At 35.1% G+C, this 23,947-nt stretch overlaps 1 protein-coding gene across 23 annotated transcripts in view; it reads right to left on the bottom strand.

Moving 5' to 3' along the window:
• Window positions 1-23,947, bottom strand: part of Hdac9 (histone deacetylase 9) — an 849,535-nt gene that overhangs the window by 458,026 nt on the left and 367,562 nt on the right. For 19 of the 23 annotated variants that reach the window (XM_063233991.1, XM_063234068.1, XM_063234058.1 and 16 more), the window contains one exon: window positions 15,036-15,098. In XM_063233991.1, coding sequence (XP_063090061.1) covers window positions 15,036-15,098 — 63 coding nt within the window. Of the gene's footprint in view, window positions 1-14,677; window positions 15,001-15,035; window positions 15,099-15,336; window positions 15,822-23,947 lie in introns of those variants that run through there. The other 4 variants (XM_063234049.1, XM_063234038.1, XM_063234043.1 and 1 more) reach the window with 3 other exon arrangements.

Genomic DNA, 23,947 nt, shown 5'->3' with positions numbered 1-23,947 from the left:
GGTAATATTTTAGTCACCACCCCTTACTTTTTTCTACTTTTAGTTTAATACAAGTTCTGCCCTGGAAGGCTACTAAATATTGCTGAATTTTTTCTACATCTAATTTAATTATCCCATGTTTTTTTCTTTCTCTCTTTCTTTTTACTTATTCAGTTAATGGATTGATGTTCATTGATAAACTTTTTTCTTTCCACCATTTTTGTGTTCTGGGAATTGTATCCACATAAAAGAAAACCCAACAAGTTAATAACATACAAAAAATGTTTTCAACCCACTAACAGGAGAATTGTATAAAAACAGCATTATTCATTTTTCATTTCTGAGTTTGGCAAAAATACCTAAAGTCTGTCATTATCCAGCTTTGGCAGGGACATGAGGAAATTGGATCTGACATGTATGACTGTTAAGCACAAAGATAATCTCTATTATTTGTTGCTTCAGTGCCCAAGGAAGCTGACCAGACAGTGGACAATCAAACACAAAGATGTCTCTCATGTCTAAAAAGAAATTTAATATTTTTTCTGGTCATAAAAATTTGAGTTCTCAGAAGGCATCTCAAGTTACATTTGTATTCAAGTTTGGTATTATGCAACATAAAGGAAAATTAAGAAACTAAAAGAATCATTGATCTGTATAGTTCAGACATGAACTTTCATCTGATCTTGGGATAATAAATAGGCTAAGAGCATTGTTTTTATTACATTTATTCATCAGTTTCTTGAGAATTGTTTATCTTTTTTAGACAAATTGATATTCAGATAAATTTTTCTAACCTTTTTATATTCATCTTTTAGAAGATGAAACAAATGAGTAACTTCAACAAAGTTTGCTTATAGATCCAAAAATTAAAAGTGCCTGGACATCTACCTGAACTAATTCTTATTTCTTATTAATGTTTAATATAGGAAAGGGAAGGCCACTATTATTCCAGGTAGAAACTCATCCTGGAAACATATTGGTAAGAAAGCCCAATCAGCAGTGTTTGCAAGTCAGTAAGACAACACTGAGCTGTACTGATTCGCAATGGTTTACTAAGGTAAGTTCACACCCGTGCTGTAAATGTTGGTTTTCCAGTCCCTCTCCTTCCTTAACCCACACATATTACTACTACCTCAATTTTCTGAGCTGTACAGCTCTTATCCTAGTGTAAGCTGAGACTTGAATGATTACCCTGAAAAAATTCCCTTCCTTATCCCACTCTCATTTAGACATAAATATATTTATTTAATTCTTCTGTTTGAATTGCTTTGCATAGAGATTGATTCACCCCTTCCATCTGTCTTTCCTTAATATCTCACTATGTGAATTCTCTGTTCTGACATTTTACTTAAGATAATTTAAAAAATCACTGATACCCTTGGCATTCAAAATTTGCTTATTAAATTGTTTATCAAAAGCTCACACTTTTTGGATGCCTTTTAAAAATATATGGCCAATTAAATAATGCTTGAATAAATGTAGATGAGCTCTAAATAGCAATCCTAGGGATGGAATTACTTTAAATTGATACTATTGTTAGCAGAAAAATTCATTTTTTTGTCTTTTATGTAAGAAAATTGTCTCTGCATAAAAATATCACAGAAGAAAAAATAGTATTAAATGTGAAGTGGTATTTGAATAACATAAAAGTACACCTGTAATCATTTTCACAACTAAATTTATTCTTCTCCTTGGATAAAAAAGTATGCATTCATATTCAGGCAGTCTTAAATTAGCTATTTTACACTTCACATTTTGAATGCAGGAACATATCTCATGAAATTTCTATTGGCATTATTCATTGAAAAATCAAATTAAGAATATTCCAAAATTTTCTTTGTCCAGAATAACTGAAACATTTAAAGAGATATATACATATGTATGTATAATATACATACACAATACATATGTATGTATGTATAGTCAAAGCATTGATGGTCATTCTTGACTTATGTCCTGTAATGAATGGTTTTAACTTTTTAGTGAAAGGCTCTAACATTTAAAAAATCTACATTTTTCAAATTTATAGACACAGAGGAGTCATTTTCTGTAGAAGAGAATCATTTCTTTAAAAATATAAAATTCAGAAAAACAGCCTATGTGCAGTAACACTGAAATCTTTAATCACTCATTCATTTATCTAAATATAGTCTCAGGGATCAATTATGTGTTAGGCACTGTAGGGAATAAAAATAGCAGTAAAATATGATCCTTTTCCTCTTACAGATTATAATATAAATAATTGGGGGGATGGGGACACATGTACATAAATAACCACAGTGTAAAACAGAAAATAGAAATGCTCTCAGAGAACAAGACCGGGCTATGGGAATGAAAGACGGGGCCGGGTGGGGAAACACATCACTGCTTGAGAGCTGCAGGCGGTACCAGAGACTCCAAGACTGCTTGGGCATTAGGGAATATTTGAGTAAAACTTGTGTTAGGACCGCGTCCACTTATGACATGATAGAACTGAGCAGAGAAATATTTCAGAAAAGGGAACTATCTGACCTTGGGAACCTGTACAAATGTGTCATCACACACACACACACACACACACACACACACTCACACCAATAACAACTGCAGATGATAGAGTAGCTAGACTTAACATACAGCTATCATAAACTAATAAATATTGACTGAATGGGACAATATTTGGGGGTGGGAAATGGTAACTCTTTTTCCTTAACCTGAACTGAGAACCTAAGATCATGTTGGCCAGGAATCTGTCCCCGTCCTGTTTCATTAAGGTTAGAGACAATCACAGAGAGCTTTCCCTGGCTCCCTCATCCACCAGTTGACAAAGGCTTCCCCATGCCTTCCAAGGCACAGAAGTAAATGGAGATTAAAATAGCTTCAGAAAACTTCCTGCTCTGTTATAGCTGTGCTTTCTTTCAATCTGCTTGACTTACACCAATTGGAATGTTGAGGGAAAATCCCATGAGACATCAGGCATGTGAGACAATCTGTCAGTGCCTCAAAAAATGTTTGTCCAGCCTACTGCATGCACCCATCAGTTGCCTCTCCAGAAGAAAGCACAGCATGTAGGGGAAATCACTCTTAGCACACACTGCTGCTGCTTCTTTCTTGACAACACACTTGTCACCTCCATGAAATAAGTATTCCATCACTGTAATAATTTTCACTAATCCAGCCTCTTAGCAACACAATGCAGACTATGTATTCCAAACATTTACTTGAAAGTTACAGCTTTCTACCCATCTAACTAACAAAAGTGCTATTTGACCCAGGATTACCAGAATAAAACACCTGGCACAACACAGGTACACGGTAAATAACTGTGTAACGAATGCTGCATTTTTTACTCCTTTGAAAACAGCATGGTACAATGTTTGTGAGAAAATGTTCTCAGACTTGTAACCTCAGGTGATGAGGACATAGTGCTACCTTTCTTTTTGATTTGAGGTAAGAAAGTCTGTTAGCTCTACTAAACTACTAGCAATAGCTTTGCTTGCCTGCGCTAGAAGCTTCAGCAAAGCTGAGGGTAAACATGAAATGAAGGATAAAGGTGGACCTTTTGGAGTAAGGAAACGTAAGTGGTCAGAAAAGGTCTACACTTCCAAGCAATAATCTCAATCCAAGAAACAGGTCCCTTGACTCCCGTCTCTCCTTCCTAAAACAGAAAATCCTGATAGCAACCTTTTCCAGGCCTCTTTGCCTATCTATTGTATAAAGCTTCCTCATTCCTTCTATAAGACAGAGGTAACAGGATAAAAGGACCTCCAAAACTCTTACTCTGATTTAGACTCAATGTAAAGTTGTAGGAAATTTACTTTTTTGGAGGGATATTCATGTTTAGGTTCCACAAAGGCTTCAATGATTACTTTGGTTAACACTGTGTGTTTGTGTGCTATGATCAGTAACATTCTATCTCACTGCCCTAGTTTTATTGTACCTTAGTCCTTACTACTATTTAAAGCAGTCTTATTGATCCATCCAGGTGTTTCTGTGTCTCACAGCTGCATTCTGTATGCATGAAATATGTGGTATGTAGATGACTTTCAAATATTTTTAATCAAAAAAATGAACAGATAAATGACTGATTTCACCTCAGCTTCCAAAGCTCCGAGCAGTCTCATCCCCTCCCTAAGTGTTTCACCTGCTAATTAACTGGCGAGTTGCCACCTGTTGGGTCCTTTCTTCGGCTGGTTCTACTTCCACACTCTACACATGTTTATATCTCCGCTTCCTTCAAGATGCACTTTGTTACTTTTGTATTTCCTTTTTCAAATTCCCTATACTCACTAGATTCCGTGTTAAATACAAATACAGAAGTACTTATTTTTAAGATGATAATATAAAATTTTAGTAAACATTATACAGCAATGAATAGTATGTTTAGCAAATAATGTAATTCAACAATATTATAACAATGATAAAATTGTGACTATTCCTATAAATTATTCTGACTCATTGTGACTCATGAGATGCCTAATACACTGTTTTAACATTTTCATCACCTAAAATGAATTAGTAATCAAGAAATGTAAAGTGTAAATTTAACAGATTAAAAATGACAATTTTAATGAGATCAAAGTAGCAATTACTAAGATCTCAAACACACAGTTGAAATAAACTAAGACAAATCTCTCAAGTGTAAAACTGTGCATTTTACTATATTTGAAATTCAATGGGTTCTTCAACAGTTACATCAGAAGCAGAAGCCCATGCTTTTTCACACACTGAGAATTTTACATTTGTTTAAATCAATAACTTAATATGCTACAATTAGAATATCTGCTGTAGCTATATTTTATATACTATTACAACACAGCTGGAAGCATGGATTGTATTATTTTATGGGTACTATAATTATGAAATTATACAATGTACATTTATCTATTTCTCCAGACTTTATGGTCAACCTCTATATTCATTGTTTATAAATATAGTGTTCAGTTTTTTCAAAAACCATCCCTTAAGCCCAATCTTCATGAGATGTAAAAAGTATTCTAAATCTATTGGAGAAATTGAAGGAATTTAGATTGCTTTAGAGTTACAATTTTTTAAAAAATAAACTATCTTTGGAGAGTGAAAAAGAAAACTGGTGTGCATGTGTTTGTGTGTATGTGGTGTGTGCATGTGTGAGTCGTCTATCTGTGTGTGTGTGTGATGCTATATTCACTGGAAGGGTCAACAGCCCTGAGGAGCCTGTTTATGAGCAATATTAACACCAAACAGAGAGCTTAGCAATGTCTGCTTCTAAAAATAAACCCTGTGTGTCTCTTCTTGTCATCATCAACCAGAGTCTTGTGTGCTCTGTGACAGAAAGTATCAAGGTTACCTCTCTGCCTTTCCACAAGCAATATACACCGCTACCTAAAGGACTCTCTTTTCCCTCAAGGTGGCCAAGATAAAAAGAATTCTGTAATCACCCTAAGCACTCGTTTAAACACCACCATTGCCCCTTAAGTAGACAGTTATCATGTTGTTTTGGCAGCAGGAAGGAATCTGTGGTTTTACTTGAATGTTATTCTTCTTTATTTAAACTACTAGAAATAACCCAAAAATGACAGAATGCTCTTTCTATAAATAATCATTCCAGTGTAGAGTTATATTAGGAGGTAACTCAGATGGTATGATAACGCCTAACAAGCTAATCTTAGACCTGCGATGCCATAAGATAGAAATACCGAGGCTAAGAATAACTGACCCAAAGGAGTCAGCCTGCTGAAGAGAGGCATGGGCATGTGGACACTGCAGGTTCTGATGCATTCTAGGATCTCCTGAGAGCTTCTGTCTCCCACGATGACAATAAATAACGGTGGTCATTAATATGATAATGATGTTTTTAGAATGTATCGATTCAAAAATATGGCTCAAGATTCTCATGGCAAACAACATCATAAATAAGTGTTGTAGGATAAGAGTTTGCCCTTGCATAATTGTATTAGTAAGTAATTGGTAAATTTTAGGTTTAGGCCCCCAGTAGAATGTACAATATCCAGCTAACGAAGTATCATTTAAGACAAAGTACAATATCATGATAGTATATTAGTATTTCTATTCAGTTTTCATTCAAATGTCCAAGTTGGACCCAAATAAGATGAGTATATATTCAAAATAAGCAGAATGTGAATATTATCAGTTAGAGCTTTACATTACACCAGGACTTTCTTGCTACATGTTGAAACCGGAATTTGAGTGAAGACATAGATTTTATTAATGTCACATTTCTAGGTAAAGACTAAAGCGGGCACAATTCAAGCATATTTGGTCAAAAGAAACAAATGCCGCCGTACAGATATTCTAAAATATATACTCTACTGCTAAAATACATTAGTAATAATGTGCTGTTTTGGAATAGAGCTAAATTACTTTATCCTATGGCTATGTTCTGTGAAACATGGTAGAACTTTGAAGGTTTCCCTAAGCTCACCTCAGCCCTGGACAGTGTTAATATCTTCTAATTTTAATTATGAAGCCCTGGAAATTTGCTTCAAGACTTTCAATACGGTGGCCTCACTGTGTATTCAACTTCCCAGGGTTACAAAGTCTGCCAAATGTTGTTTATAAACACTGTATGGCTGATTCCACACTTTCAGTACCTAACAAATATGAATAGGCTATTTTTCTCTTTGAGAAAAATGGCAGAAGTTGAAACTAGACTCTACCATTTCCTACCTATGCAAATTATCAGTAAATGCCTTTCACTGGTCAACGGTACAACGTGAGTTTTGCTAAGCCTATTCCATGTATCACACTGAATCATAGTGAGGATTAAATGACAAAGCAATGCCTTGAGAGAAAGTCTCAAAACATTAGCTGTTTTACATCATTACTAAGAAAAACGACTTAAAAACGTGAAAAGATAGATGTACGCGCATGCCTGTAATCCTGGCATTGTAAATCTGATGCAGGTGGATTACTCTGAGTTTGAGGTCATCCTGGGCTACATGATGAGCTCAAGGTCAGTCTGAATTACACAGATCCTGTCTCAAAATAAATAAATGAAGAAATAAATAAACAAATAAATATGCATATAATCACTCATGTCCTGAGTTACAACTAATAATTAGAAAATCAGAGTACAGTACGACAAAAAAAGTGAGAAGGATAACTGATGGTGATATCCGTGGATTCAAAACACGCCAAACAGATTTGCAAAGTACCAGGAGTGAAGTTAAAACTATGTTCTCTTCATCAAGAGCTTTTACTACCTTAGTTTACCCTACATGGGGTGCCTTGAACACTTCTGGGTAAATACATCATTACTAAAGCAAGAACTCCCAAGGTAACATATTACTTAATAAAAATCCCATGAAATGTATTGTTTTTTGTTTTAAGTTAGTTTGTTTTAATTTTAATTTCAAGTTTCAATTCTGAAAGAACTTCATGTCATTCTCATATTTTATCACAGGTTGGAAACATCATGCCTTAGACACTCATAAAAATCTACCTCAAGCAAACCAAGAACAGTAGAAACACAAGTACAAATGAGTCCATAATGAAAAAAATATGAATTTAAATGTTTCTAATGTAAGTGGTGGACCAAGAGGAGAAGCAGGAAAATAAAGAGGGTATTTCCAACCTTATCAGCATGCAAAAAGTTCACTCATAAGTAAATGACTAGTTATAGTCTGTGGTTTGGTAAATTTCTTTCTTCCTTAAAGTGGTTCTCATTGGATTTAATTATTGGGTATTTTAAAAACCATATGCATAAAAGACTACCTATTTTACCATGGAAAAGTTAATATTATGATATGAATGGAAAAGAAATTCTTTTAAAAACACAAGAATTACTTACTTCTGTATTCATAAATCACAGTAATTTAGAGTAACCTATATCTAGTGTTCTCTGGTATCACTAAAGAAGGTAAGTCATTAAATTATAAAAATTTAAATTAATTTTATTTCAGGTAAGTGATTTAGTTGAAAAAGAATTAGGAACATTAAGATATTTTCTTGTCTTTCTCCCTCCTCTTTGCCCACCTTCTGCAAATAAAAAAAGAATAAAATCTGCCAATAGCAAGGGTACAACACATCCCAAGCTAACCCCTGGCAGTGCAGTTTCCTTTCAAGAAAAGGCATGTGAATCTTGGAAACTCACTCTCAAAAGTCATTTTCATGGGCTTTCATTTCAACTACATTGGTTCAATGTATTCCAGTTCAGAAAAAGTTAAAATGAAGAATCATCATTCTGTGATATAAAGATTGTTCATTAGTCTCAAAATGCAATAATTATAAAAACCTAATGGCAGAGATACTGCATTCTGAATATTTAAAGATAATTTTCCTTTCATGTATTGAAAACAATTCATGTATTATTAAATTTCTATAAAATGTTTCTGCATCTCTGAGAGCCAACATTAAAATGATACTCTATACAAGTTTATGATAAACATTTGTAATGTATTTGGTGGAAATATTGATGTCCCTCTTTTCTAAAGATAAAAATAGCTTACAACTTAGAGATCCAATTTTTGTCCACAGTATGTGTTTCAGTCTTTTTATTAGGAGCATCTAAAAACACATCGCATACATATTCAATACTAGTAAAAAGTTATACATTGTTTACAAAGAAGTGTTGTCTTCAATATTTCAAGATAATGAACTAGCATCCATAATTCAATTAAAAGGTAAACTAAAACAGTCCATTAATTTATCTATAGCTTGAGACTAAAAACTAAAGAAAATTTTACTCACCAGTATACAGACATTGACATAGCTAATTTTTATTCCTGTTCTTCCTTTCTTCCTCCCAATACAAACGTGATTAAGTTTGATACCCACTTTTCTAGGTTCATCCCACAACTGGCTAAGAATGGGCAGGTGATCCTACTTCAACCACTGAATTATAAAGCATGATCTATCATGGAAGTTCTGGATAACATGTCTCAAAAAGAGACCCCAAAAAGCAATGTTCCCCTCCTTTGTCTCTGGAATTTGCTATGCTTCAACAGCCACAAGGCCTGGAAGTGGTACAAGCCCACTTGTGACCCCTGGAGGAAACCACTTTCTAATCATGGCACCGAAGGCCTGCAGGACAGAGCGATAAGATGAAAGACTGGACCTATGGACACACTGTAGAGCACCTGGCACGGTCTGATCACCCAGCTATTGTATTACTTTACTAAATGACAAATGCCCTGGTTGGTTGTCATTTGGGATAGAATTTTCTTTCACTTATAGAGGAAAATCACCTAACTTACAACTAATCATTGTCAGTAATTCGGCATAATGGCTTTATGTGAGAACGATGGGACACTTTTTAAGAGATATACATCGATTATAAAAATTCATCGGATGCGAAAACGGATGAGGATAAAAGCAAAAGCTCTTCCCTTTCACCAAACGCCAACACAAAATCTTTCATGATTTCTATATATGAGTTCTTTGAGGACATGGAGAGATAAAAATAATATTTTCATAAAAACAAGATCATATTATCTTGTTTTCACTTTTTAAATGAATTTAAATATAAATTAGCAGATATAACAATGTATAGGAACTATAAATATATAAAATGCTTCCTCATCATGAGAGAGACTATTTCCATAGAGTTGTAAGGTTAAAAACTATTCTCTTAAAAACCAATGTTTGCATCCTCTTTTGAAAAACAGTGTATTTCTAGTTTACGCAGCAGAGACTGTGTCCATGTCACTGAAGGGAGGTATAATAGCACTTTCCCACGGCCTCTCAATTCATTCTCTCTGTTATCTCACACTGGTTAGCTTTGCTAAAAAGTTTACATTGCCCTAGTTTGTAATATTTGTTTTCTCTTCCATACTCAAAATCCCAAATTTTTAAAATGGATTCAGTATCCCACTCCATTATTTTTACTATTTTTTCTTTTGATTTTGAGGGGCTCCTGGGGATTGAACTCACGATCTCATGTTCACCAGGCAGGCGCTTATACTGCTAAGCTGAATCCTCAGCCCTTGAATTTGTTTTTGTATGTTTTAAATTCATCTCTCTAGGTGTGTGTATTAGTTACAGTGTCTCTAACAACTCATGTGTGAGGATTTTTACCTTATCTATTTTCTCTATATATCAAGAGCAGGTTAGCTAAGCATCAGCCTAGGTTGTACTTCTTTCAGAACCTTAGAGTTTTCTTCGCTGTCTTCTGACACTGAACGTGGGTCAGGGTGACGGGCCTTGTGAGTCCCCCTACATCCCATCCTTCCACCTGACCTTCTTTCCCTGTCCTGAACTCATAAAGAATTACTATCATTTGATAGACCAGTCATGATGTGACTCTGCCCTGAGTATTTGCATCAAATTTCCCTAAAAGAGGAATGCTTTCAAAACTACAGGGTTTTATTTTCTTTTTAGTGAAATTATCTTACCTTATTTTTGCAAAAATATCTTGTTATACTATTTTGGTATATCAACTTCCAGAACACAAATTATTTTTTGTTGTTGTTAATTTGGTTTCTAGCTTTCAAATACATTCAAATACATTCCTCTAACACATGAACTCATTTTCCTTTTCCAATCAGTTTAGTTGTTTCAACCTTTCCCTTCTTGTCAGTAAAAATTTCCACTATTTTATTTCCTACTACTTTGACCACCAGTTTTGTGTAAGTTTTTTTTTAAACATCATTTCCTTAGACCTAAATTTCCTTTTTCATCTCATTTTCCTGTTTTATCATTCTCATTTTTAAGATCTTGCTTCATGGAATTTATTTTCTTATTCAGTGTGTGCTATTTGTGGAACACAATAGTTAGGCAATTGCATGGGCTAAGAGGTGTCTCATTCCAAGGACCTTAGGAACACTGGCTCAGTTGAGAGTGTTGCTCTGAAACCATGTTTCTTCACTTTCCTCCATTTCTCCAGTTTCTCCCCCAGAATCCTTTCTATTATTCCTCATTTACAATGGAAAAATGAACAACCAAAAACGTGGAGGTTAATCACTCATTTTGCTTTTTTTTCAAATGTGAATGGTAGAATTCACAGGATGGGCTGTTCTGTTCAGACTACTGCTTCCATTTGCCTCCCTGGCTACTGGTTTCTGAGGTATGCTGAACTGGGTTATATAATTTTCATTGTTCATTACTGTTAAATATTGTTCCAGGTATAAGAGGTCTTTGCTCACTTTATAACTTATCAGTGGTGAGAAATTATGCAGTGTGTTTTCAAATCTCTCATCTCATCACAGTTTAAATTTAGAATTTGAGTTTCTTTCAGATATCTGTAGATGTATTATTTAATGGACATAGTAATAATCGTACTACTTGGGTCATTCTCTGAAACATGAAATATTCATTCATGTCTTCAGTCTCAGTGGGCCTTATTTGTAACTGGTTTTTGATTGATACTTATCCACTATTCCAACCAGTAACAGTCTTACCAGTGAATATAATCTGAGATTGAGAATGGCAAAATAATAATTATGAGGCACATGAGAAATGATTCTTCACAGACAGCAGCAGTTCGCAGAATTTTGTTTTTCATAATTGGATTATGCTCTGCAAGTAGACATATAAGTGACTACTGAACAGAAAATATTCCCTTCCTCTTGATACTACACACTAAAAAACAGAAGGGTTTAGAAAAGGACAAAATGGATTTTAAAGAATAATCCAGAGGGCTGGGGATTTAGCTGAGCACCAAAGCACCTGCCTGGCAAGCACAAGGTCATGAGTTCAAGTCAAAGTACCAAAAAAAAAAGAAAGAAAGAAAGAAAAGAATCGAGGATTTACATTTAAAAGTTTTTTCTTTTTTACCTAAAATAAGAATGCATGATGAAAACACGAGTTTTCTTATTACACCTATATCTGACATTACTTCCCCCACAAACTTGGAAATTCCTTCATAATGCTGTGAGGACACTCTGCTGCCCGACGTGTTGAGCAAGATGCCTGGTAACAGGCAAATGTCCCTGATTCTGCCAGCTCCTGAGAGACCTGAGTCAATATTTGCACACCCTTCTCTTTCTGCCACAGTTATCACCTATCCTGGCCTACACGAGCCACAGAAGTGGAGATGTACTTGGCAAAATGTGTCATTCACAGTGATTCCAAGATTCTAGATTGTAGATTTTTTTTAGCTAAGAGACATTGGCAGACTACAGTATAAAACCAGGTATTAAACATCTCAGTTCTACCTAACATGTGTAACCTAACTATGTCAATATTAAGAAAACATGCAACTATATACAGCACCAGCAATTCAAACACATATAAAAAGCTCTGAACAAAAATAATCTATATTGATACGCAATAGCCTACATAAATAGAACAACAAATGAAAATTGTTAACAACAATTATACAGTAAAACTCACTTTTAAAGTAATCTCGAGAAATCTGTCACTGAAGTGTCACTATTTGATCACACACTGCAATTACTTTCTCTTTGATTGTTAATCGTGTAATGAGACATTTCAGAGCACACACACATAAACACTGTCCTAACAGTCACTATTTGTGTAAGGAAAAGACCTACCAGACCAAGATCACCAAAGAAATAGCTGATTTACACAATAACTAAAGAAACTTGATAAACCTGATAAAAATTAACTTTCCCTATGACCTATAACCTATAATTTAACATATCTAACCTGTCTAGCAAGGTACAAGACGACACGGGAGAGCCAGCATCTCACACGTAGTCACTAAAACTGGTAAGGATAATAGTGATTATATACTTTAAATTTTTATTGCTGCATATGAACCTCACAAGAATACCACAGATAAGCTGGAGGACATTGTTATTCTTTTGTTTGAAGATGAGAAAAACAGTTAAACGATTAGCCAGCAGCAGACCTTGTAGGAACCAGAATTTTTTTAATACAACTTTTGGTTCTTAGGACGGGCAGTCACTCTCTGCCACTCGCACTGCTGCCTACCTCTTCCCTCCTTTAGATCCAAATGTTCCATCAGTTTTCATCCTAAGAATCACAACTAGGTCTCCCGTCCAGGTGGGAGCTCAACAGGACTTGTAGATACAGTATATTAGACAAACCCACCCTTAATTTAGCAGTTAAAACACAGGACAAACTCCTCTAATGATGGTTCACTATCGTTATCACACTTTATCTCTGCAGCAGTGGTTCTGTTCGTTGAAGGTTACAACAGCTAGAGAGATTTAAGAACAACCAGTGTCCATACTTTACCTGCCACCAATTAAAACAGAAACTTTAAGTGTAGAATAATAAGCATTACATTCCATAGAATGTTCCTAGTGACTCTTATGTGCAAGAACCAGTGTCTTACAGAATTACACAAGAAAGACTCACTGAAGTAAATTTAATGGCATGGCCCAGGAAACAAAATCAAATGTTATTCAACTTCACAGGAAGAATGCAATTTATGCTTCAAATGTTAAAAACAAGCAGACCTTGAGTATTTATTTATCCCAGGCCAGTTAGGGAGTTGGTGTTAACCCTATCACTTTTCATTTAATAGCTATTGCCTCAGTGTTGCATCCTGTAGAGCTTGCAACAGAATGGGTAGTCTCAAATACTTCTGTTTGAAAATGTTGCTTCTCTGTATACACATTACTAACTGCCAGGGAATAACAATCTTAACCAAAATGGGGGTAAACCTGTATGTGATTATCTAATGTGGAGAAATAGCAAAGCTTGCTAACACCTGTAGCCAGCCCTAATGGCACCAGGTAATTGCTATTTGGTAAACCCACCTATGTTTCTGTCATTTGAAAGAAATATTAAATTTATACACAGAGGCAAAGATTTAAACGATACAGTTTAGTACTGAAAGATACCTGTAATAGTTTTCAAAATACAGTGCTAAGTGGCCAGTGCTACCCCAGACATATCTGTGGACCTGTCCCTAAGTCTTTATCAGCTTTCAGCCAACTAATAATAAACTACTGCAATTCTGGCAGGTTTACTTTTAAGTAGACATTACTCATTTATACAATTGCAGTCAAGTGTATAAGTACCATATTGTAAAAAGTCGATCTATTCTCATTTTATGTGAGAATTGTGTCAGAAACATCTTAAAAGCCTCATGACCATTCGAGATTTAAAGAAAACTAGCTTCAAGAAGAATCTGCAGATGGGAATGTGTATTTGCACCAGAGCAGACATGCCAACCTGTGGAATATCTGACTCTATACCCAGACCCAGCCTTACAAAGTAAATGCCGCTTTATGTTACATTCATATCATATGAATCACAGCAGTGATCCATAACTATGATTAAGCCTACAAAGGAACTTTGAAGATTTCAAGAAAGAACTTCAAGGAAATGCAGCTTGAAGTACTCAGAAGAGGACAGAAGCAAAGTCCCAGATGCTTTATGAACTAGGTATAGGAAACACATATAAAATGCAATAATTAAAAATATTTAATATTGCCCAGGGAAGCTGCTTCTCCCATCAATGCGTCCTTGAGGGTACAAGTATATACAGAGAAACCAAAAATTAGAATTTGTTACTGTTATCCTTTAAAATGTTGCACCTGCTTCTAACACATTTATATGTGTATATGCCATTACATCTGCCTGACAATGCTAGACTTCACAAATGTTTTTGAAAAAAATTAAAATAAGCACCTGCTAATAACAATTTCATTTCATTCTAAACAGTTTCATTTTGGGCTGAGGAGAAAAAAAGCCAAATTGTGAAAAAGAACAAAACTACCTTTAAAACTCCACGGTAAACACATTTCAGAAGGTAGGACTATAAATAGATGCACACTGTAAATATAAAATCATCAGGCTGGCTGAGGCTGCGATCTAAACTGAAGCTCCAATATGAACTTACCTGATTTAAAGTCCTTTCAGCATATGCTTACAATCAGCACAGATCTCCTTTTTCTAGCTGCATAGTAAAGCAAAACACCCTCAACTATATTTTACTTATCTCAGTCTCATCTCTCATCAGAAGCAATACTTTGCAATTTCATTCAGAAGCAGTCGTCCTTGTGCAGACTCAGAATGTGCACAGAAACAGCAATGGAAGGGATCTAAGTTAAACCCTACAGCGGCACTGAGAAAACATCAACATCCCACCAAAAGGCAGCGATTTCTAACAAGAGGTGCTCTTTTTTTTCTTTAGCTCATTTTCCAGGATAGCCCCCTTTTCAACACAAAAACCTCTCGGTTATGAAAGAGGATCTTACCTGAGCTGATCATACTGTGCATTCTTTGCTGAGCCAAGAGCTGCTCCCGTCCAGCCACCCCATCTGAGGAAAAACAAGAGTCACTCTCGTAAATTGTCTGCAGCATAATCCAGTCACTCTTACTTCAGCTACATGAAAGCTTCATCACTGCTCAGTGCACTGGCCCCAGGAGCTACCCTGGCTGGTCCTCCCTCCTCCCTGAGGAGCAGCAGCACAGGATCAACTTCGACAATGATTTCCTTTCTGCTCAAGAGGACAGCTACTTTTTAAAAGACCTGGGTACTTTCCCCATGTTACCAACCTGTGTGCAAAGTGGAAAGGACAGAATGGATGCTAGAGCTCTCTGGAGTTTTAGCTATCCCGGAAACTAAAAGCAGGTGGGACACGGGAATGTGCTTCGAGGTTATTTCTTTGTCAGAATAAGTAGAAAAATATTAACTCTACCCATGAGAAAAAGAAAGCAATTAAACCTGGCTCAGAGCTCTTGAGGCAGCTAGGGTTTCTTTGCAAGAGCCCTGGGTCCTGCAAGTTGCTCCAGCCGGCGTCCCTCTCCTGTCTGTGAGTCTCTCTCTTCCCTTTCTCAGTCTCTCTCAGCTCAAGTTGGCTAAAGCCAGTGATAATCCATTTGCATATGAATCAACAACAGCATGGCCCACAGGCACAGAAATAGAACAATGGTCGGCCTGAGCCAAAAATAGGTCAAGCATGGCCGAAAGATTGGAGCCTGCATTAATGCATTTAAAAATACCCCAGCAAACCCAGCTGTCCAGCCTCTATCTTTCAAACCATAATTCTCTGTTGTAGGGCCTTAAAAGCAATTAACTCTTTCCTCCCTCCACGCTTGCTTTATGCACTGTTTCCACACTGGCAATTCGCATCCAAAGCAAGAAAAGCAAGGGGGAAAAAATTAAGAATCATAATTCTAAAAGGGCAAATGCACATACATTTAATCTCATTTTATTTTTGTAGTATGTGTTTTTGGAAGAGAGAGAGGAGAGAAGTGCAGAGCTCTGTATTGGTTCTAAAATAATACTGGAAGCTTTTGCTCATAATGTGGTTTCTGCCTCACCCACGCACAGCAATCCTGGTGTTCTATTTTTGTTGCCTGTTTCTCTGGCTACACTGCAGTTGGCTGTAGCGCTAGAAGCTTTTCTGCCTTCTAGTTTCAGCATTGACAGGAGATTTAGTAGAGGTAGTTTTGGAAAACAAGCACACCCCAGAATAAAATTTTTATGAAGGACTGGCTTGATTTTGTTTTACTTGCTATTTATGTAGGGCAATTGTCCATTTCACAAATCCTAATGAGATCTTAGTACCAACGATCAATTTTATTGCATCCAATTCCTACTATATCTAAAAAAAAAATCTAAAAACAAAAACACAAAATCATGGCTTAGACCTGAAGTGCTAAACTTTAAGTCCAAACTGCGTGCAAAAGAAAACGATACTTTCTCATGGATGCAGAATTACTTAATATCTTCATCTGTTGATTAATATATTCACTGCCCAATACTGTGCACATCTACATATTGGGTGCCTTAAACATATACCTTACTTTCCTGTAGAAACAGTTGATAGAGCCGCATACCAGCACACATTGTAGCATTCACTTATAAAGTAAATGTGCACACCGTATTAGATAGTACAAAACTTACATAATCTGTTGTACATTTATGATAGCATTTCTCTGTGAAGAATAAGTTCTGCATCCCAAAAGGGGATGTTAGCATCTAAACACTTCCAAGAGCAAGTGAGAGTGAAAATCCACCAGTCATGGAATCTTTCTTCTCTTTCTGAACTAGATCAGCAAGAAAGATACAATTCTTAGAGGATCAGTGGCAAATGGCAAAGAAGGGGGGAAAGAGAGATTACTGTGAGGCCCCCAGAATACTCAGGTGGAGGAAGGTCAGGGTGTGAGACAAGAAGATGCAAAGAAAAATATTCAGAGTTGTGGTGAAAGGAAGAAATATGTCAAATCGTTTATCAGGGAACCCATGGCTGAATTTGCCTTTCATAGACTAATTTCTGTTTAATGTGACACTTCCAAAAAAAAAATAACTAGGACAGATACATTATGAGATGTTTCTTAAAAGTAGCCATTCCACTGTAACTTTTGGATTTTATTTACTTTTTCAGTTTCTTACACCAGAGAGACAATACAGTGTTTACACATGCAAATCTGATTTATTTCACTTGTGAGTATGGTTTCACTTCTGAGTATCAGTAAGTCTAAAATTTATCATTCTTCGTGGCTTAATAATATTCTATTGTATAAAAATACCATGTTTTTAAAAATCAATTACTCAAAAGTTATAATAGATATAGTAAAAGGGGAAAAATTGCTCAAAGGGAAAGTATATTATTTGATCAGTCTTGCATGCTTGTATTTGATAAACTGAGCGACTATTTTGAAGATAACAACCATTGCTATATTCCTGTCATCTTGTTTTGAAATTCCACATAGCTATTGTTTTTGGTTGTGCTGTTGTTGCTGTCATTTTGTTTTTGTTGTTGTTTTCGGATTGTTTGCTTCCTGATTTTTCTGGGTTTTTTTCTCTTTAAAATTAAAAAAAAAATTTATTTATTAACTTGGGCTAACCAATAAAATCTTATATGCATACCAGCAGTTAAAAAATTTGATTCCATCTGTTATGACACACTATAGATTAAGAAATGTGTGCATACCATTGAAAGGATAGATATAGTGTAACTATAAACATTTTCTTTCGGGATGACATATGTAGTAATCACGCAAAACATTTTAGACTCTGGAGGAAAGAGAGATCGCCCACAGTGGTCTTCAGACTTGGCCTCAGAGCCCAAGGGGAATGGGAGCTGCCTTAGTTTCCCAAAGGGTTCACCTTTCCTCTCACTGTACCTCCATTTTTATCTGTTTACCTTTGAGGATGCAAAATTTCTGCTTTTTATTATTATTATTATTCCAAATACTTATATAGCATTTGTATCAAAATCTATTCGACAAGCAAGGTATTAGATATTTAAGATATACAGCCTGCAGATCTAATACACAAATAAAATCACTACAAGCAATTTTCCTATTTGTCACCTCAGCAAGTTACTTTTCTTTTCCCCTCCCCTCCCTTCCCCTCCCTTCCCGTCCCCTCCCCTCCCCTCCCTTTCCCTTCCCTTCCTCCATTTCTCCCTTACCCCCAGGAAGGACTGAAAGACTTGCTTAAGATAACACAGGTAATTAACCACATAGGTCTAGCATTGATGTTCTCTAGTCTTAATATTTTTTTCCTTACTAAAATCATACAAATAATTATCTGGAATATTTAGAATAAAATTTAATGTGACCATTGGATGACAAATGCAATCACTGTCTAAGTGTTCAAAATGTTTTTTTATAACAAAATATAGAAAAACCATGATAAACACATGAGGGATAACAGAGCCAGAACACTGGCATAATATATGGCTACACATCTCGTTTTATGTTTAATTACACCCTCAACCCCACAATTGACAAAAAGGCTCTCGAAGTATTTATTGTCATAAACAGAAAATAGAAAAGGCTTCAGAATAGTGAGCTAGTAATTATCCTATTTCTCAAAGATTCCAGGAAAAGGCATTCCTGTATGTCTTCATTTTGACCAAGTTTTTTAACTTGAGGTTTATTTACATTTCTTCCTCTTATTCTTGAAGCATTTTTCCCACCAGCAGCCTAGTTTTTCATTTAACTCTTAGTAATGAAGAAAAAATATTTCAGTGTAAACACATACTGTACATATAAAATAGATCCTACTTATCTCTAGGAAAAAATAAACATCATCAAAATCACCACTACAGGTGCTAACTACTATAGCCCTGTAATTCAAAATTTCAAATATTAAAAACTGAATTCTCTGTAAAAGACCTAAATGCTGAAAATTATGTTATGCTAAAAAGGAGATTGAAGAGGATATTAGAAAATGGAAGGATATTCCTTGCTCTTGTCTAGAAAGAACCAACACTGTGAAAATGGCCATACTCCCAAAACCTGTTATACAGATTTAATGCAATCCCAATCAAAATACCATTAACATACCTCACAGATCTACAGAAAACACTCCTAAAATTCATTTGGAAACAGAAGAAACCTAGAATACCAAAGGCAATTCTGGGTAAAAAGGCAAGGCAGGAGGCATATCAACTCCTGACTTGAAACTACACTATAAAGTCACAGTGATAAAATCAGCATGGTACTGTCAAAGAAATAGACCTGAGGATCAATAGAGCAGATTAGAAGATGCAAACACAACTAGAAAGACACTTAGCCACCTGATATTTGACAAAGGGACTAAACATGTTCACTGGAAGGATAGCCTCTTTAATAAATGGTGTTGGAAAAATTGGCTCTCTACATGCTAAAGACTGAAACTAGATCCATGCCTATCACCATGCACAAAACCAAAGTCTAAATGGATCAAAGACCTAAATATTAAAATAGAAACATTAAATCTTCTGGAAGACAAGGTAGGTAGAAGTCTTGGAGACATAGGGGTAGGAAGAGAATTCATGAACAAAATGCAAACTGCACGGGAAACATTTCAAAAGAACCAACAACTGGGATCTGATATTATTGAAAAGTTTTTGTACTTCAAAAGGAATCACCAACAGAGTGAAAAGAAAACCCACAGAATGGAAAAGAATTATAGCCAGCATCCCTCAGACAAAGGACTTATACCAAGAACATATAAAGAACTAAAAAACATCAAGCCCCCAAATCAAAGACCCTCTCCAAAACTGGGCAACTAAGATGAACACACAGTTCTCAGATGAAGATAGACAAATGGCAAATCAATACATGAAGAAATGTTCACCATCACTGGCCATTCCAGAAATGCAAATTAAAACAGCACTGAGATTTCATCTCACTCCGGAAAGAATGGCTGCCATCAAGAAACCAGCTGATAACAAATGTTGGCGAGGACGCGGGGAAAAAGAAACACTGCTCCACTGCTGCTGGTGGGAGTGTGGACTTTGCAACCACTATGGAAATCAGTATGGAGAATTCTCAGAAGACTAGGATTGGAAGTTTCATTCAATCCAGCTATTCCCTGCCCTGGATATTTTCCCAGAAAAACTGAAAAGGTCATGTCACAGTGATATATGTGCACCCATCTTCACAGCAGCACAATTTGTAATAGCTAAATCTTGGAAACAACCAAGATGTACATCAACTGCAGAGTGGATGAAAAGATATGGTATTTTTATACAATGGAATATTACTCAGCTATAAAAAGGATGATCTTGAGACTTTCCTAGGTACATGGAGACAACTTGAGGCTATCCTCATTAGTGAAATAAATAAGAATAACATCTATAAATATCACATTGTGTCTCTAGTGTAAAAAGTAATAAGAAATGTAGGAGTAATAAAACCCAAAATGTGTAATTGCTATTGTAAAAAAGAGAGAAAAAGAAAGTGCTCTAAAGGATATAACTGCATGTATGTTTAAGTATATAGGATTGGTAACCGTATTACTACATTTTTGTTGGATTGTTGAACAGAACTGTTTGCAGTCTCGCTGTTTGAATGTCCACTTTGTATGCTTTATTTTTGTAACTTTACCAACTATTTCTAAGAGGACAGTATGTAATTTATCAACTAGTGATTTCTTACTGTTTACTTTTTTTGAAATTATGTATTATTTTTACCCTTTTTCTGTTTTTTTCCTCTTTAAATAAAAAATAAACTGAATTCTCATACCATTTCAATAATGTTGGTAAAGAGATGTGACTAAGTTTCTTTTGGGCATTTACTAAACCAATTTACTGATTTTGAATAAAAGACATATTTTCTAAGTACATTGAAAAGCTAATAACGGATGTCAAGCTAAAATAATCTCAATATAACGAATTCTAACTCACCTCAATAAGTATTTTTAAAATTGATCTAAATATCATACTTTGCATTCATATAGGTAAAATTTCTCAAAAAAAGAGTAAATTCCTGATTTAATACAAGGCAGGAATGAGAATCGAATCCTAATGTAAACATATTATTAAATCATGACTGATTGTTATGAACATTTATGAGCAAAAAGCAAAATGTATTACAAGAACTAATGCCAGAAATATTCTCAGACCTCTGGTTTACAATGATCTTTTCTCAAATCAATATTATTGCTGACTGAAGACTCTACCAAGAAAGGTGGCAAATGATTTATTCTACCACAAAATCTCCTCTGTTCATCTATAATCAAGCAGGCACTTCATAAAGTGATGAATCCTATGACTTTGGAATCTAAGCTTTAAAATATCCCCTGAAATTCTGAGCTGTGCCTTACATGAATTTTACAAATGATTTGGCAGGAAATGGTTACTTGGACATTTACTCAAGCATTTGCTGAGATTCTTTCCCCAACCTCAGTTTCTCAAACTATTGCAGAATAAACTCTTACACAATTGCTAGCAGTCAACAAATTTGGTACTTTTAGGTCCCCAAGAACAAGAGGGATAGAGACAGTACAGTGTGGAGTATTTTGTTAATTAGCTTAGTTATCCAAATGTTCTGCCTCTTAGAGGAAGAGCACCAACTCTTAGCCAAGTACTGGACACTGTGTTTACAAGTGATTCTTCTCAACTCAAATAGTGTCATTGGTTATCAAACAATTTTCAGATAAGAAAATCATGCCAGAACCCATTAACAGGTGGAGAGTTTAAAAAAAGGCTTCTGCTATAAAATTCCAGGGAGACTTTTAGATGACAGAAAATCAACAATAATAAGAACTCTAGAGTCATTGGCCTTGCTTTGTTGAAATTTCTTCCCTAATTATTCTCTTCAAATGGGATGTGTTGATTGATGAGTTGATCTATTTTTTAAAAAATTACAGAAGATTAGACATGCAGTTCCTCTGAACTACTAAATCAGACTCTTGGGAAAGAATCTGTATTTTAACAAGTTCTCCAAGTGATTCTGATGCACAAGAAAGTTTAAGAACCACAAGATTAGATCATCTTTCCAAAGCAGTAATTAGATGGCTAAAAATATAGATGGATAAAGTATCTTTTTGCTGCAATTTCAAATTAGCAAGTATTATTAGAGAACAATTTTTTAAAATGAAAATAATTAAACTCGGTAAGAGACTGAAAAGCAAAGCCATTAATATGTAAAATATGGAAAGACTAAGGAGGATTGTCCAGAAACTGATCTTGCTAAATGAGACCAGCATTGTACGTTTAAGGCCTGAGTCTGTTTGTTATTGCTTTTCTTTGTTAAGCCATGTTTTAGGTTGTTTTTCTAGGTGTTTGCGAGTTGCATATCCATTCCTGTAGTCAAAAGCATGGAAAGAGAAACCAATACAGCACTGTAATCACAGGAATAAGTACAACTTAATGATCTTTTGGTAGAATCAAGGGAAGTCTGTTTTTTCGAAGAAAGTCATTTATATGTTGAACATTATTTCCCAATCACAGTGCAAGCCCTGAAGAAATAAATATATTCCTTCACATATATTTAAGCGACACATAAATATTAGATTAGCATTAGAGGTGACACAACCTCTATTTTCATGGCATCTTCAGTTTTAGAAGGACACTTAAGATGATTCCTACTATAGAATTTGATGAGAAGCTCTGTAAAACTAAATTTCATTTCAACCTTTCCTGAATTTTAATTACAATCGCAGATTCAGGATCATAATAAATCTTGTAGGGTTATCATATGGATTAGAGAGAACTATATCATATCTGGCAAACATGAATTTAATATATGGTAGCTATAGGAATAATAAAAATGGCCTAAGGAATTATAATTCAAAGTGTTAAAATATTTGAAAAGCTGTTATTCATCTACTTTTTCTAATACATATTCTTTAAAAAGTTTTGTTGAATAAATATTGAGTTTCCTACTCATATCTATAAAAGCTTCATTCATTAACATTAAAAGATAGACCATTTTGCTTCCTGTTGTATTATCAGAAGTTAGCATAATATCTGGCACATTATCACCCAGTAAATATTTCTGCAGTGAATAATGCTTCCTTCTCCAGAATACTAGTAAAAGACTACTGATCTGGAGTAAATTCTGAATATATTATTAAATCTCAAGTTAATTGTTATGTATTTATAGCTTCATGTTAAAGTATCAATTTAATAATAAATTTTTAAAAATTTAAATGTGCATATCAGGAAAAATCATCATTTGTTGAAATCAAGTAAAGTTTAATTATATTGTCACATGTTGCATTCTCCTTGCCTTAAACCATTTCACATACATAAACTAACCACGGGAAGGCCAGGCAGGCCACAGTCTAGAGGAGGAATAACCTCATAGGATCTCCCCAGTGTGGATGTCATTGTCTAGCGGAATTGGAGTTCTGTATCATTAGGGAATTGGAATCTAGTGAAATATTACAATATACTTCTTACGAGGTAATGGTTCTACGGAGATTAAAATAAAATGCACTTGTCTCTCTACTACAATGGCTCTAATACTTGCAGCAATGACAGAGCTCCTAGGACAGTCAGTGGCACTGGCAAAGGTCTGCATGCCCTACTTAAATCAGTGGGTTCCACTGATTTAACATTCAATATTCTGAAATAAATATCCAAGAGCATAAGCCCCAACTTTCACTTTCAAAAGTCTCATTAGAAACACGTAACAGTTTTTCATCCTTTATGCATAGACTATTTCTATAACAAAAATATAAGAAATCTGAGCAAGTCAACAGCGTGTTGCATCAGTGTGTGTGTTATATATGCCTGTATTTTTTTAGTACACATCAACACACACTAATAATCAAGAATCCTTTTTCTACTTTGAAATATGAAATACGTACTTTGAAATATGAATGAACCTTGACAGGCCTGTTCTGTGGTAAGTACACCAAGTATGTGCAAGGTAGGTATTCATGAGATCAGAAATCCTTAACAGAAATCTCAGTTTTAATACTATAGGCTATTTT

Source organism: Cavia porcellus, unplaced genomic scaffold, assembly GCF_034190915.1.
Source record: "Cavia porcellus strain 051 isolate PalLab524CR breed Dunkin Hartley unplaced genomic scaffold, mCavPor4.1 scaffold_2, whole genome shotgun sequence".
Classification (NCBI taxonomy): domain Eukaryota; kingdom Metazoa; phylum Chordata; class Mammalia; order Rodentia; family Caviidae; genus Cavia; species Cavia porcellus.
The sequence above is the reverse complement of the archived record's forward strand: the minus strand, read 5'-3'. Positions and strand labels throughout refer to the sequence as shown.